Source organism: Dromaius novaehollandiae, unplaced genomic scaffold, assembly GCF_036370855.1.
Source record: "Dromaius novaehollandiae isolate bDroNov1 unplaced genomic scaffold, bDroNov1.hap1 HAP1_SCAFFOLD_110, whole genome shotgun sequence".
NCBI lineage: Eukaryota > Metazoa > Chordata > Aves > Casuariiformes > Dromaiidae > Dromaius > Dromaius novaehollandiae.
This window is the reverse complement of record NW_026991472.1, coordinates 45,235-62,121: the sequence shown is the minus strand read 5'-3', so window position 1 is coordinate 62,121 and position 16,887 is coordinate 45,235. Positions and strand designations below refer to the sequence as shown.

The 16,887-nt window shown below is 45.1% G+C and overlaps 1 protein-coding gene across 2 annotated transcripts in view; it reads left to right on the top strand.

Annotated features, from left to right (window-relative positions):
• LOC135326741 (dynein axonemal assembly factor 6-like) overlaps window positions 1-14,557 on the top strand; it is a 33,993-nt gene extending 19,436 nt beyond the window's left edge. The window contains exons 1-7 of one of the 2 annotated variants that reach the window (XM_064504513.1): window positions 4,521-4,584; window positions 5,822-5,933; window positions 7,665-7,728; window positions 9,233-9,344; window positions 10,580-10,676; window positions 11,350-11,435; window positions 13,550-14,557. In XM_064504513.1, coding sequence (XP_064360583.1) covers window positions 5,829-5,933; window positions 7,665-7,728; window positions 9,233-9,344; window positions 10,580-10,676; window positions 11,350-11,435; window positions 13,550-13,679 — 594 coding nt within the window. In that variant the 5' untranslated portion in view covers window positions 4,521-4,584; window positions 5,822-5,828 and the 3' untranslated portion in view covers window positions 13,680-14,557. Of the gene's footprint in view, window positions 1-4,520; window positions 4,585-5,821; window positions 5,934-7,664; window positions 7,729-9,232; window positions 9,345-10,579; window positions 10,677-11,349; window positions 11,436-13,549 lie in introns of those variants that run through there. The other variant, XM_064504512.1, reaches the window with a different exon arrangement.
• The last annotated feature ends 2,330 nt before the right edge of the window (window positions 14,558-16,887 follow it).

Below are 16,887 nucleotides of genomic sequence, written 5' to 3'. Positions count from 1 at the left end.
TTGCTACCTTAGTATAATCCTTGCACTCCAGTTGGAAATAGCGTGTGGGCTGTGGCCCCATAATGCTGATATACAAGCCATGGAAGCAGTTACCCAGCGAGGGCAGTTGACCTGGAAAAAACAATAGTGAATCTGTAACCACAGAAGTGATAGAAAACACACCCATCGATGCCTTAACGCTTTTAAATGAAGACATACACAATATTGGCCAAACTACTGTACAGAATCATTTCACACTTGACTGTTTGCTAGCCTCTCAAGGAGCAGTGTGTGCCTTAACTAATGACAGTTGCTGTTTTTATGTTAACCATTTCCATCAGATTACTACTGATGTATATCAGATAGCCAACCGCACTAAAGTTTTGCATATCGTTGGGGAGGACCTCCAGTGACCCCTGAGTGCTGAGCAAGCCTAGTCAGCAAAGGAGAAGTGACACTGCAGACTCGCCCTGTAAGCCTCTGGGTAGCGTGGAACTGGGTTGTCTGTTGACCACCCTGTTGGTATCCATCCTGTTACCGGCTGAGGCCATCGCTTCTGTTGTGTAACCGTGGTCTGGCACTGTTTGATTGGATGAAAAACCCTAAGCCTCTGAAGGACAGAAGAAAGCCACATACCTCTGTGTGGACTCAGTCTCACCCTCACTTGGCCTGCACACCCAGCAACCCACCCATCAGCAGGGACACCCCGATGGCAACTGCCAGGGAGAACCTGAATCATCCCAGCATAGCTTGAGCACGCTGAGAACAATCTGGGGAAAACCGTACTGGAGAGGTGGTCCATAAGGACAAGGAAAGGCTGAGAACGGTCACTGTACCGTGCATCTGTGGCTTAACCACAGAGCTCTGATATGTGCATTCTGTTTTCAGTTCTTTACTTTTTAGCTTTGTTAGACTTGTAGATGGTCTGGTGTAAGTTGTTCAGTGTTGTCCAGTGTCCGTCGTATGTGTGTAACTGCTTAGCTCTAGTAAATTCTTACACTTGACAAATGATGATCTCTTGAGTTCAGTGCAACTAACCCGAATCTGAAAGAATCTCCGACGCCCCTCTATTGGCGCGTCACAGTCAACAAAACCACCTTGGATAAAACAGTGAGTAGGCTACACCCTGCTTACGGAATATAGTCCTTGTCTCAAACAGGCCCGCAAGTTTCACTGTTAAAGTGAAACAGGTTTGTTGCCTGGGTTCAGCAACAGTTCAGCATCCTGGGCAGGGCACTCCCCTTCCTCACCACTCCCATCCCTGCCTCTATACCCCCACCCCAAATCCACCAAAGACACTCTCCAAGCACTTCAAATGCAACTCTGACACTTCTCTTCAGTGGCAGAATTATTTCAGCCTCAGCCTCCAAACCCCTTCAGTAATACTTCTCAAACACCACTCAGCTTAGGAATCCCCATCCCTAATGATGAAGACCCCCACCCCCACCAGCCCAAAAAGTACTGACAGCAAAGCCATTCAAAATCCTGCAAGGCACATTCAAACACGAGAGCATCCCACTGTTATCTCGGCAGTCACTTGCCTTCTGGGCCATTTTACACTGTACTTGTCTTCCTTTATCACCTCCGGTTTCAAATTCACACATACACAGTCACAAAATAAAGACTGGCCATTCAGAATGTAAGGAGGCAAGACTACAGGCTACTTCATCTCAGCATTAAGCTCAAATATCACAAGAAACAGCTAAGCCAAGAGATGCTGTTCTGAGAAACTTCCCCACATAAACAGATGCTTTGCTTCAGACTGACCTAGCCAGGTGGCAAACTCACTAATTCAGACACACATACAAGTTCTGCCAATTGCTGTAATGTTAAGAAACAAACGGATACATGCATATCTGCTTGGGCCCTAATGGGTGCACTTTTGCATCTGTAACTAGAGACCCTGGATAAATAGGGAAAAAAAGAAAGCATGTATTACGACCACGAGTTTCACTTCACACCAGCAAAAGCTGAAGGAGGCTTCAGAACTTCACACACCACCCCCAGGTGCCCTCCATGTCGGCAGGCTTCCCAATTACAGCCCACATTCCCAGCCCAGGCACTCACCTGAGCACTGTCCCCCAAGGCTGAAGGCAGTTGCTGGCTGTGTTGTTTGTTGCTCCTAGGGTGGCAGCAGCGGTGGCAGCGGCAGCAGGCGCTGCTCCAAAGGTCAACCCCGTGGGCGCTGCTTGCGGGGCCGCACTGCTTACGGTGCTGATACTGAAGCTGGGTGTTGCTGCCTGGGTTGCACTACCACTGGAAAAAGTAAACCCTCCAGTTGTCCCAGACCGAGTGGTAGTGGCGGTGGTACCAGCAGAGCCAAAAACAAAGCCAGAGGGGGCTGCTGCTTGCCTTGAGGGCGCACTAGCCGGTACAGAGCCGCCGAACCCAAAGCCTCCTGTGATACCTGCAGCTTGAGTTGTGCTACTGCCTCCCAAGTGTAATTTGGGTGCCTTTCCCCTAGGGAAAAAAAAAAAAAAGTAAGGTAATCTGAGACATATATCCAGTGAACTACTAAGAATCAGCTTTCTTACAAAGTATTTACTGACAGCAGAGAACATCTTAATTTCAGAGATGTGCACTTCAGGTTCCTACTTCAAGCTAACCGCAGCCCAGTTTTGACACAGATCGCACTACAATTCCTGTCATACAGACTCCACCAAGTCCACTTTTACTGACTCCTCCTTAATTACCTCCTCCCACCAAGGTATTTACATCACCATGAATGTTTCAGAATAAGTTTCTTCTCTCAGACCTTAAACATCCTTGTCACCTCCTCTGCTTCAAACTAACACAAGACTTTCTTCCAGCTACCTTCCCACTGCTAGCCTCCATCCAACTCCCTTTCCACCATTCTCGGGTGGAAAAGTTATTTTAAATTTAACAAACAAAAACAGTACGATGATGACAAAAGGCCTTCCTGAGCAGCAGCTGCATATTTGGAAGAAAGAAGGAAAGAACATAAGCTAAGAAGGAAAGAGTGTATTTTTTGAAAAAGTGAAGCCATTCTTTCGTATGATTTTCCACTAGTATAACTGCCCCAGGGACCCTCAGAAATGGCACTATTCTGTAAAGTAAAACTGAAAAGCAAAAATGCCAATAACCTCAATTACTTACCAGCTCCAGTCTCTCCCCTTTCCCAGCCACAAGGCAGATGACAAAGTAAAACTACAGCTCGCACCTGCCTAACACCTCTTTTCCATTGCTATCAATAAGATGCTGGTTCTTGGTAACCTTCATTCTACCTTACTAACATGACCTGAGGAGCACTGCTCGGGCAAAAGCAGAGCAAGCAGGATTTCCCTGGGCTGTTTCATCACATTTTTCCACTTCAGAAGTGGGACTATCTGGAAAGACAAATGATTCTACCAATTCCCATTCCAGGGTTTACAGTGTCTTAAAAGGACTGAAGTCCTGCTTGGGAAAGGACAGATTCTGAGCACCCCAAGTTTTAATCACAACAGAACAGGCGCACCATGCAAAAGCTCAAATTCTCCTTTTTCTTAACCAGCATGGACTCATGTCTCCAAAGCAGCAGCATAAACATACAACTTTCAGCAGTGGAATAAGTCACAGGATTGACTGGTCTTGATAGCCCGTGGAAAAGTGAATGGAGAGAAAGAACAGGCCCCAGTAAACACCTACGGATGTGCTGCACTGCAGCACAGGTTCACCCCGCAACAGCAGCGGCCTCGCTCTGTTCTGAGGTACTTTCCCAGGCGCCTCCAAAGCAGCAGGCCGCTCGGCAGCGCCGCCACCTCCCCCCCCGCCCCCCCGCGGCGGCGGGCGCTGGGCCGCGGGACTCACCCCAGCGAGAACACGGCCCCGGCCGGCGCCGCCGTGGCGGCGGGCTGCGTGCCGAAGCTGAAGCCGGCGGGCTGCGCGGTGCTGGCCGGCGTGCTGAGGGAGAAGAGCCCGGCCGGCTGGCTGCTGGCGGGCGTCTGCGCCGCCGTGCCGAAGCTGAAGCCTCCCGAGGCGGCGGAGGTGGAGAAGGAGAAGCCCGTCGCGGCCGTGGTGGCGGCGGCCGTCTTCGGCACGCCGAAGGTGAAGCCGCCTCCCGCCGCGCCCGACCCGAAGCTGAACTGGTTCATGGCTGCCGGCGGCCTGCGAGAGAAGGGGCGCGCCGCCGTCAGCCCTCGGGGGCGGGGGGGCGCCCCACGGCCCCGGCCCGCGGCTGAAGCGACGTGCGGGGGCGCGGCTCGCCGCCCACCGGGGCTGCGGCACCGGCCGAGGGCAGGGCAGGGCAGGGCGACGGGGCCGGGGCGGCGGCCCCGAGCACCTACCGGACCGACGGCGACAGCCCCTCCCCGCCGCCAGCTCCCGCTCCCTGCACGGCGCGCGCGCCCGCTGAGGACGCTTTTTACGTTGCTTCCGGCCGGTAGACAGTGACGCAACTGCTCTGCGCCCGCCCCTCGCCCCGCCGCCCAGGCGCCGGCCGGGCTCTCACCGCTCCGAAAAACTATTGGCTCTCCCTGCCGCCGCTCATCGGACACCACGCCGCATTGGCTCACGGGGCGAGGCGGAGCGGCGGGCTCCTCGTTACTGTGGCAACGGAGGACGCGGCCGGTGCCGGGTGACGGTTGCAGGCGGCGGTTGCAGGCGGCGGTACGGCCGGGGCCGGGGCCGGGGCCGGGGCCGGGGCCGGGGCGCCCTGGCGCCCGCTGAGGCGGCTGCTCGCTGCGTGGCGTGGCGTGGCGTGGCGTGGCGTGGCGTGGGCCGGGCGGCCGCGGGAGGCCGGGGCCTGGGGCGGGGTCTCCGGGGCGGTGTGCGGCTGGAAGCGGCCGGGGCACCGCGGGCTTCTGTCGACGCAGAGCGGTGCAGGCCGTGGCGCTTCCAGAACGTTCCGTGGAGGCGGGAGGCTGCACCGGGCACATGCTGCTGCGGGACCGCTGCTGCAGGGGAGGTGTTCGACCCGGAGCTGCTGGCAGCTCCCTGCGGTGGCCGGGGAGAGCTGTCCTTCCCTCGCCCCTCCTCCCTTTCTCTCCCGCCCCCGGCTTCCCCCTCTAGGCCCGTCGTTGGGTTTTGTGTTTTGCAGCAGGTTATTTGGTGGTTTCAGCGCTCTGTATGACGGGGATGGTTAAATTGCCCACTCTCAGAGTTGTCTGGTCGGGATGAGTGAAGCTGTGCTTTAAAGACGTTAAGATGCTACATGAATGGGACTATATGGTTATATGTAAATTCACTGAGTTAATTGCTAAGTCCAATCTCCGTTCCTGGATAGCGAGAACCTGGGCTAAAGGAGGAAGACAATGCTAGATAATACAGCACTACTGGTTACAAAGCAAAGCTGTTTTCCATGGGGGCAGCTTAGATCTCTCTGCACCTCACTTCCCTGTGCTTTAGGTTGTTGGAGGGCGTACCGACTTGCCTGGGGCACTGTGCAAAGGCCCAAGACAGCTTGGACCTAGAGCTGGGCCTCTCCTAAGCCTCCCTGGAACAAGGAGGCCAGAGAACCTGGCGTGGAGACCCCTGCCTGGCTCCTCAGGGAGACAAATATAGTCCAGAATGCCAAATCGAAACCTGCAACAAGAAATTCTGCTGCCCTCAACCTGGCCACAGGAGCAGAAAATCCATGTTTGGATGGAGCTGTGCCAGAGCTAATAAGCACTGTTAGACTTGAGCAGGCTCCACAACAAGTGCTTGTGGAGCAAAAGAGTCAATAACTTGGTTACGGACAGGGGAACATTGATTATATTCCACTGTACACGTTGGCATCTCATGTAAGTTTTTGGGCAAAGTTTATCCTTCTAGAGCACAGCAGGAAAATTGTTTGCATTTGAGGAAGGACAGTATAGAAAAGGTGGTGTTCTTTCTTCATCTGTCACTTGTTTTTTCTGCGCAGGTAAGCTATGGATATGGATATAGATAGTATTTCCTCAGTCTCTTCTCTGCAGTCCCTTGCCAAGCTACTTAGTGATGCTCAAGAAGAAGATGACGACGACGACGACGACGGGGTGAGTCTTCCACAAGAAATGCTGCTGCTTCTACATGTTGTACCACAGTCTCACCTTGTTAACTAAGAAGCAAATTTGGCTTTTCCCAGGGTGAGTAAAGAAAGCCTTATGCAGCTTTGGACTGACTGAAACAGCTAGAAGGTATTTGTAGGGTAAGAAGCTCCTGAGGGAGAAAGTAAGGAAGATGCCCCAGGAATAGGAGGAGAGATTGTGAGCATGGAATGGGAGGAAGATTTATTTTCTCAGCCTAAAGGAAATGAGAACATGCAGTTGAAAGAGTGTTAGATACTTCAGACTTCCCCCTACTTTTCCCTGAAGTCTGCCAGAGATGAAGGCAATTACAACTAGATACAAAGGACTTCATATGAAGGAAAAAGTTGCTGCTTAACTTCTGAGTAGAGACTAAAATATCCAGAGGCAACTGAGTGTGCTAATTCTGCATGTCAGACACTGAAGAACTGTAGAGATAATTGATCACTGAAGTACAATAGATATGTTGGAGATGGTAAAATAGGGAAGGGTTAGTAATCATGGTAAGATGAATGATCTGAATGCTTAATGAGAGAAATATCTTTTCGGTCTTTTATATCAATTCATCTCAGGACTAGATGAAAATCACAGCATCTGGAAAACGTGCTTTGTTTCCAGAATATACAACTGCTAGTTTTATCTAGGTATGCACATGTGCTGGGGAGAAATATCTGTGTCTGTTATGCCCAGGAGGACCACAGGTGCCAACAGTCACAATGTACAAGGCCCCAAGGAGCGTTCAAAACTCTTTGAAAAGTCTCTGGATTTGAACGAGTCTTTTTATGACCTGGATAGCGAAAATGGCACACGTCTCGGTAATCCTCCCTAACATCACTCTTCAAAGGAGAGCTAGCAGGCTGACCCAGAAGAGCCAGCAGGCTGACCCAGCAGATGTGCCCTAATATTATCAGTAGTAATAAACACTTGGGATGAAGGGGATCCATTTCCCTTGAGATTTCCTTTCGCTAGATGGTAGATGTGGTCCTTCACACTCTAACTACCCTTCATCTCTTTTATGTTTGCTTTTAAAGCTAGTATTATTGCTGTACATCTTTGCAATAAACATCCCAATTTTAAAAGAACTTGTTTACACCTTATTAATAAAATGAATAATACTTCAGAGACAGAAATGAAAACTGACATCATTTGTTACAATTTAAGTCTGAGTCAATCTTTGGGGTAATTTGAAATCTTCATTTTGATTTAATTGAATGCTCTGTGCATATGAGACACTCTTATCAAGCCGAGGAATCTTCATATATATAGAAATGCTTAACATTGGCCTATTAGCATTAAATTCATTCATAATTAGAGGAAAACGTTGTTGCCTCGTATGGTCTCTAATCTTAAAAGGAATCCAAATGCTATGATGAGATTTGCATGTAGCGCCCCTGGCTTGTTGCAGTATTTTCATGGCAGGCAAAGCAGGACAGTTTTGTTAAAATGCAATGGAAACTAATACTCAGAAAAAATGCATCTGTCTGCAAGACTGTACTTCCGAGTTCTGTTTAAACCTAATGGATCAATATCACTCTCTGCTATGTGCGAGTGAGGAAGAGAGCATGTTCAATGGTTCCATTGTGAAGCTGAGAATACTTCTGGATCCTATCACTGATTTGATTGATCCTGGATAATATTGTTACTGCATGTTATTGATCTGGGCTCTGTGAGAATTAAAGTTTCATTTGGCTTTTTTTGCAGCCACGCTGTTCTGTTAGTGCCATGGCTCCTGGTAATATTGGACCAGTAAAGAAAGAGACCACTGGTAAGAAGGGTTGTTTGTACAGTTTAGCATCCAGTCACACGTTAGCAGAGTAAAACAGCTGTACTAAGAGTTACTACTGACACAGCTTGCTTCAAGCACTGAGTGGTCACTGGCCTTTGAGCTGAGAGGGAAATAGCACTGCTGTTTTTACAAGTACATTATGAAATACTTCTTTTCCTGAAAGCTGAAATGCATCTATGAAGCACAGCAGAAAGGGTTGCTTCAGAAGGTAGAAACCTCAAGTGGAGAAAATAAACAGGGTATGGAATACAGCCTGATCACGGGCTGAGGAGAATCCTACCTAAGCAGCAAAAAGCTCTCTATAAGAACTGCCATTGAATTGTTAATGCTCCCTTAGAGCAGACAAGGAGGATGAGCTTTTAAATACTCATCTGAAAGGATCTTCACAGAATAAACTGCATGGAACTGAGTCCCTCCTTCTCAGGAGGATGAAAAGCTACAAAGTGCACCGTGAAACAGACATACCATATTCCCCCCCAAAGTCTCCCACACCTATTTATACAAAACACTGGAAGAAAAATAAGCTTTATTCAATGCTGCCTTTATCATGCTAAAATCTGACAGACGAAGAGAAAAGTGTATTTCAGTTTTCCTCCTCACTACACCTATTTCTTCGCCAGGAAACCCAGGGCAATTAAGGTGCTTTATCTGACTCCGGATATTCTGGCAGCATACAGACAGACTTTCAAACAACAAGAACCAAAACCTTGAGGGTCTGTTAATTTGTTTCAGCACCTTGGATTGTATTCAGGAAAGAAAGGAACCCAAGTATAGTCTTAGCAAAGTTGATATAATATTCTTCCTGGAGCTAATACCATCACATATTGGGCAACATAGTTATGAGCCCTAAGAAAGGTCAACAAGGACCAGGATGGGTGTAACAAACTGTAGCAAATATAACAAAAAACCTGTTTTTGCTTGGGAATCCCACAATAATCAGAGCTCTTACTGTAAAAATCTCCAAATTGAAGATTTACCAGATGAATAAAAAATAATTTTTTTCCAGGTAGGATAGACATAAATCATGCTATTCTAGCAATCAGCTTTCATGAGCCTTCAGTACCTTGTCTGGGTTATGCTCAATAGTTAATGGTAAGAACTGGATTTATATGAGGAAAATAGATCCTATTGTAAACATCTCTGCTCACTTAAAATCTCCTGTCAGAGCGCTTGGGGAAAGATAAATATTTCGTGTACTTCTACATACTACCCATTTTGAAATGCTATATATTTTATGCCCGAAACCAGGATTTCCTTTACACAGAGGTTGGGTAGAGGAGATTTAAGAGAATAGAAGTGAAAACATCCTCCATTTACCAGTTCTCATTCATATGGTATCCAGGTGAAGGAGGTCACAGTTAGAAAATTTTTGTATCGAAAAAATACATCATAATTATAGCCTAGAAAAACATATGCTTTTAGCAAATCTAGAAAAAAATAGACATTCTAAAACATGATAGTGTGATTTCTTTCTTACCACCAGTTACAGGTACTTTTCAAGTGAAATCTGAAAATAGTAAAATGATTTGGAATACAGAGGAAGTCCCAGAAGGATCAGAATTTGATGATACCTGGGATCCTAGGGAACAGCCAGAGTAAGTGTAAGCAAGCTGAGACTGCCTACATTGGTTTTACATAGCTTTGATGGAAATGTGTTAAATAGCATCAGCTGTGTTTGGGTAGAATACAGCCATCTGAAAAGCTTGTATTGTGGAAGGACAAAGGAATGAGTACCGATTGTTGCCTTTAAAGAAGCAACTAGTGAAGAGGGATTTGGCATTCAGCTCTATCTCTGCATACTGTTATACATTTGTTCTTATTTGAGACTTATCACCTGTGAGGTATAGAACATGTTCTCTGTTTGTGTTGTGGCTACAATGGATGTTTTTCTCATGCCATTTTTTCTTGACTCTTCCCTTCCCTGCTGGGGAAAGGGTGGCATGCCTCAAGCAGTTATGTACTGCATTGCACAGATGAGAAGAGTATAAATTCTTGTACTAGTTGATCAGATTAATTCATTGAAAATGGCCCAAAAGGAAAACAGATGGTTTGAGAGGTGCATCCAGAGCTATTAGACAGATTTTTCATTGACTGACAGGAATTGCTACATATGCACATGACCACTGGAGATGTGAAGAAGACTCTTGTCATACACTTTTTCCAATAGTGTAGAGAATGACTCCATTTATTTTGCTCAATTTACTAGGAGTAATATATGTTCTAAATACAATATTTAGTTGTATTTCCTCATTCATTAAATCTCAAGAGCAAGAGAACATATGATTCCAGATTTTGTAGCATTCAGAATGAGACAAATTGATTTGGAGGGGGAGAAAATCAATGTTGGCCAAATGCAAAATAATTAAAATTAGTCAAGAAAACAGTGCTATTCTCATGCTCCAAGAGTATGATGACAGAACAGAACACAGTCAGAGGTGTAAGTATGTGACAGTATCCTTTTCCCAAAATACTGTGTTGGCTGACTAGTTGATAAGTATCATATTCATTTAGGATGCTTTCTCTGCTCCCTGATCCTGCAAAGGCTGGTTAGTGAGGTAGAGGAAGTAAAGTGAATACCTTGGAAGGTGGTGTGAATGTTCTACACATCTTCCAGCCAACTGTGTCATTCATGGCTCTGAAAAAAACCCTCATGCAGATGGATTGAAGGCTTGAAGGGAGACTGGCAAGGAGGAGAGAGAATGTGATAAGGACAGGAGCACTGATACAAAGGTCAATGGTCGGTCCTTTGAGAAATACAGCCTCCTTTAGTCTCCTGCCCCTTCTCCAGTGTGGTGTAAGACAACTAATTTTCTCTCTGTCTGTCTCTCAGGTATGAGATTTTATTCAAACAGCGAGTGGGAACAGAGGACGTCTTCTTAGGGATGAGCAGGAAAGACCCTTCCACAGCCTGCTGTGAAGACATGGTGGTATGCTGAGTCTGTATCTCCCATCCCTTCTCTGTAGCCTTTCCCTGCAGCCTCCTCCTTTCAATCTCGCCCTCTTCTCGAGACACAGAACATAAACATCAAGCTATAGTGCAGCTTTTGGCCTCCTATGGGATTTTCTTGCATCTTTCCACACACTTGTAGATGATATTTACCCTTGCTAATCCGAGGAACTCATGTAGCTCCTCAAGGACACTGTACTCAAAAGAGAAAGAGTCAATGCAAATGCATACTGCATACAGACTTGAGGGAAATGAAAGTAGCTCCAACATGATGTCTCATCTTAGACATGATTTTCTGTGGGGACGTGGGGGACTAGGAAGGAGGAGACAGTTTTTCTCTGCCTGCATCTATTACAAAGTATGTGAGTTATCAGAGTACTACAATGCTGTGGCAGTCTTTAAAGTTACAGGTATCAGATCCTGTCTGAGTATATTATCAGCTCAAGATTTTGTAGAAAATACAGTATCAATACATAACAGAGCTATTGAAAACAATGAGATTATCACTTTCTCATATTTTCTGTAATACAGATTGCCTGTTCAGAATGTTGCTCTTTGACACTAGCATCAAAATGATCATGAAGATACGAGATCTTTTATGGTTTGTAGTGCTGCATGACTAATCACAGCTTTATCTCTGCTTGTTATTCCAGATTAAAATCAAACTGCCAGAGACAAAGTTCTCGGACATCACTTTAGACATCCAGGACAAGGTTCTTGACCTTCGAACCCCACAAAAGTAAGAGAATCAGAATTGATCGAAGTATAGTTAATATCTTGTTTCAATGGGAGTTTAACCAAGCCTTCAGTAAAATACTATGTGGAAAGGCAAAGGTAAAGATGCAGATGAAATTATTAATTGCACAGGAGAAATAAGTACAAACAAAAAAGTATTATAGGTATTATAGTCCATTTTTAGGCTTGTAGTGTGCTAGGGTTAAAACCTCTGGTACTGGTCTAGCAAGAATAGCCTTAAAATAGTTTTTGGCTACTGAAACAGCAAGCCTTTAAGGGCCCAAAATGTTTGTGACAAATTGACTACAGTCTTGAGGAACTACTTGGGAATTTGGCTTATAAATGTTAATTTATACACATGCACAAATGAAGATAAACAAAAATGTGCAGATACAGTTTTAGAGGTTGAGAGTGGAATTGTATCCATGCCTGGTTATGTACACAGAGGGATGGAATTATTACAAGGTTGTCCTAAAGAGATTTCCCTTGAGTTCTTGCTTTTTATAGGCTGCTTCATAACTGCAACAAAGACAGCTAAAAACTGACTGACATACTCTAAGACTTCCTGGGATTCTCACAGTCTTCATTCATATTCCCCACAGTGTGGAAGAGATAATAATCACTTATTGAACCCATAGTTAGCAAAAGACATAGCTTGATGCAGTACTGCAGATGTAGGAAAACCTCAACATCCTTTTTCTTTTGCAATCCTACTTTTTGGTGACTCAGATCTACCATTATCTTCATAGTATCCAGCTGTCTCAAGTCACAAGCCTAGCAAATAAAATGTTTGCTGTAAATCTAATGGATGCTTGGGTAGAGCCTGAGCCAGTGCTGATTTCACAAATATATGAGTGCAAATACTGTCAGTATGAAAGAAGTAAGTAAGATTTCAAGTTCTACATACCAAAAAACACTGTGCTCTCACAGCTGTGTAGGGGGGGCTCAAAGGAACTGTTTCCAACTCTGTGGTCCTGAGGCTGATTGTAAGCCAAATTATGCCGGCTGGCTTCTTTCAGTTGGCAGGGTGCAAAGGTGCTCTGACTGTACCCCTTCCTTTCAGCCATGGCTCCTACGACACAGAGCTGGAAAGATCTGCTGAAGATCTGAAGAATCAGCATGCCTTAAAACCCAATTTAAAACAGCCCCCATCTATGCTACTGTGTTGTCTTGCAGGGCTTTATAGTGCTTGTCTGGGCAGGTCTCTTAATTCTCAAGTCTCCTTGGTTCTATTTGCACTGTCAATAGAGCACAAGTCCAAGACTGGCCCATGGTTCATTTTGTTAACATAGAAGCTCTGGGATAAGAGAGGAAAGAGGCTAGACTCTTTGCATGAGTAAGTAAGCTTGAGCTCTCATTAATTACCAAGTTGATTCAGAAGGCTTATCAGCCATTCCAGGAAGAGCTCTCTGCTGGCTGTAGCATGGGACTGCGGGACATCTCCCGAGACCAAGATCCAGCCCTCCTTCGTATGTTAGGTGCCTCAGCTACAAGTAGGAGATCACTGAATTGGTCTCCAGCGTAGGTTAAAAAAAAAGCAAAGGGACTTTATAACCCTAAGTCCACTTTCATACCTGCACTTTGCTTTGTAGTATAGACATGCCCTTTGTGTAACTGGCCTGGACAAAACCTCTAAGGAGGCTGCACCAGTCATTTATTTTTACTAGGGAAGACAAGCTCCTAAAGACACATGTTCAGGCCTTAGGCATTATTCAGATTTTTTTTTTTAACCACCAATATAGCATTTTTTTTTACCACCAATATAGATTTTTTTTTTTAACCACCAATATAGCAATGCAGCTCCTCCTTCCTCTGCATTTACAGTGCAGCACTATGCAGAAGCAAGAACTGTGGAGAGAGCCCGCAATCCATCATTGGAAATTGTTGTCATAGCCACAGGCAAGAGAAAGAAAAGAGTAGTGTTAGAAATATTCCAGAGCTTGTATAACTGTGCACTGGGTATTGCAGGTGCCCCACAACCTGTCATGAGTGGGGGAATATGCTAAATTAATGTTTCCTGATATACACTGATAAGTGAACTGCTAGAGGAAGTTGCAGTCCCATCTCAGTTGCTCACCCAGTCTGAGGCATCCAAACCCGCTGTGTCCTGTTTTATAGGAAGCTGTTGCTGCACCTCCCCCACCCTGTGGACAGCAGGAATGGAAAAGCTCATTTCCTCTCCGAAGAGGAGATCTTGGAAGTCACCTTGAGGATGACAAGGGAGTTTGACTTCATCAATTTCGCCTGATGGATAGAGAAGTGGGGAAAATTTTCAAAAAGTGACCCCTGAACTTTTGAAGTCTTCTCAGGATCTAACTGGTCATCAAACAGTAGATTGTTCCCCTTGAACAGTCCAGGGGGAAAATCCCTGGAGAAATTAAATGAGTTAGGAGGAACGAAAGAGAAAGGAAAAGATGTATTTAGAACACCCATAGAATCTGTAGGCTGGGGCTGTCCAGCTCTTGCGCTGCTCTAGTTAACGTTCCGCCTCCTTCAGTCTGATACAGGCCTGTGAATCAGGCAATTGGAGATCACAAATTCTGTAAGCCAGGAAAAGTCTTTCAGTGGCTGTGTCTGATAAGTAGCACAATGAGGCTCTGGCCCATGACTGTGTTTCTTAGTTACTATTGCCAGATTGCAAGTGATAATATTCCTGCTTGGCCTCCTATTAGAGAAGCTGAGAACAAGGCCAGTTCAGAACTCACTTTTAGCTACTCTTAGGTGAGGAGCTCTACACTTTCCAGGGCTCCATTTCCACACCTGAGTCTCCTTTACACTGGCAGAAGAAGATACCCTGCTATAGTTAGACTGTTGAACAGCTCAGCTCTTTTGAACGATTTTTGGCAATGTGTGGTTCAGTGTCATCTATTCACCTGCTATCCCTCCAGCTATTCTTCTGATCTTTCTTAATTAATAAAAGTGTGTGTTCTAATGAACTGTTCTAGTTAGCTTCAACTCTCCCTTCTCTGCAGTATGTTCTGAGAGACTTTCTAGAAGTGAGATAAGAGAACTTGGAATAACAAAGCATCATTTTCTTAAATGGCTGAAGCATGGCAGAAGCTTTTCTATGGCCTTCAGGTCTAATCTAGAGCCACACAGGTGGGTAATAAAGATTCTCTTTTACTAGCTGCTGGGCTAATACATTCATTTAACATTTTGTCAGTCATACAGGAAGCAAATAGATATCTGCTCAATGATCAAAGTAGAAAGGACAAGCAGGGCTTGTGCTTTGATGCTTTAAGTATGCTTATCCAAGATCTTCGAGGCCTCTTGATAGTCCGCCAGTGCCAGTAAAAATGAGGGCAGGAAAGGACCAGGTGCCTTTGCAGATCTTGTCCACACAGTGGCTTTAGTTTCACTTCTGGGGATTTTTTCTGATACATCTACCAAATCCTAGATCATTCTTGCTTAAAGCACTGAAGACTAGGCCAAATTCCTTCGCACACCAAAATCCCAGGAGGAGAGGGAGAGCAGCGTAAAACAAACACCCAGAAGAGAGGCTTGCTGTGGCCTCAGCCTGAGCTGCACATCATGTCCCCCTCGAGTCTTCCAGGTCAAGCAGGATTTTTTCTTTCTTTTTTTTTTTTTTTTTTTTTTTTTTTACAAAATGTACCTGAGACTTGAACAGTGGGCATTGCACCACTGTTCTTGTTCCTAACGCCTGAGGACACAAAATGCATTTGTGCAGTAGTTGGCGGCAGCAGCACCCCTTGTCCAGTGGTGCCCTGCATTCCCACGGGGCACTGAAGATAGAGCAAGAAAAGAGGGTTCAGGGAGGTTCTTTGCCATTCCTGAGCAGTATTTGATATCATGACTAGAGAATGGGTATCACCTCATTCCAGAACAACTCCACGGTCACCTTAAACCAGCCTTTTTCCTAGTTGCAAAAATCCCTTTAAGGCCAACATTTATGGAAGTTTTTCAAATCTTTTTCTTCATCAGCACTGGCTCCTCTTCTCTTTATTGATCTCAGCAGGAATCCTCAGATGACTGCAGACAATATTATCCCTTATCCCTTCTTCTTAATGTCATTTCTTTTACAGACGCTTACTGTAGAAACAGTTGTCAGACAGGAAAGAATAGAAGAGCTGAAAGGCTCGGTATCACATTGCAAGTCCCTGGATACCTCATTTTAATTTCTGGCAATGGTTTCCTTCAGGTTTGAGTAGATCCAGAAAGTTTTGTTTACCTAACACATACACATGCTTGTTCTCCAGCGGCTTAGCAAAAAACTAAATATTGAAACTCTTCAGATATTGTTCCAAAAATTCTATTCAGTTATTACTTCTATACAACACCTAACTAAAAAAAAAAAAAAAAAAAAAGAAAGAAAAAGTTTAAGTAGAACTGATTCAGTTGTTTTAAAGTACTGGGTTTTGTGCAGAGAAACATCAAATCAACCCCGAGGGCACAGCTATACTAGGATCATTTTGACACTATTTCTACAGCAGCATTTTCTTCCCCAAAGTAAACTATACAAGAGAGAAAACGTTGCACACAGGTCTCCCCAATAGACGTGGCCAGCAGGGCTGAATTAATCAAGGCAGGAAGACTGCAACGTCCAGTGTCACTAGCCCAGAAAAAGCCCTCAGAAGAAAGGCCAAAAGTTGAATAAAACGGAGCTTTGAACGATAGGCAGGCTCTTTCAGATTCGACGCCGACAAACAATAATCAAAACCCAGTCTGCAAATTGTTTCACGACATCACCTTGACAGCTAAACATCTGTCCAAAGGGTCATTCAAATGACAGAAACTCCCATGCGAGTTTCAGGAAAACATCCTCTTGCTGTAAGAGAACTGTTCAGTCTAATCTCAATGTCCTGATTTCCAAACATCTCATTCCTGAGTTTAAATATTAAATATTTAATTGAAAATAGTTGCTCATTCTAACATACCAAGAGTGTGAGGACATTTTTAAGGCAATGTTTTTTTCAATTCTGTATTGTGAATTCTTTGCCACCAGGCGGAAGTGCAGCAACACAGCTCATCACAGGTCGGATTTTTCTTTCCCCAAGACATCCAGTTTCAGAGCACCTTCAAAACTGTTACTAAATATTTAGTGTCAGGTGTATTTCTTTATTTGTCCACTTTTCAGTTTGTCTCAGTTCAGGTTTCGCAACCTTGCCTTCTAAATCCTATCCATCTAACCATGCAAGTGCATCTAGAGACTGATACTTGAGTATGTAAGACTCTACTACTATTGCTTTCTATGAAGATTTCCTCTGTGCAAGGAAATGATTGCTGCCATATGCCTATCCGATGATGCCAAAATCTCTTGTCGTAATTCACCATTTCCAGTGTTGGCTTCCAGCCTCATCGGCTTTCTTAGTAATAAGGTGTGTACATAGTCGTAGTTTAAGAGAGAAGAATCAGGTGGGTCTGTGCGTGTCTAGATGAAAAAGTACGTATGTATGTATGCAGCTATACTGCCATCTGGCAGTATTTGGGAATGATGA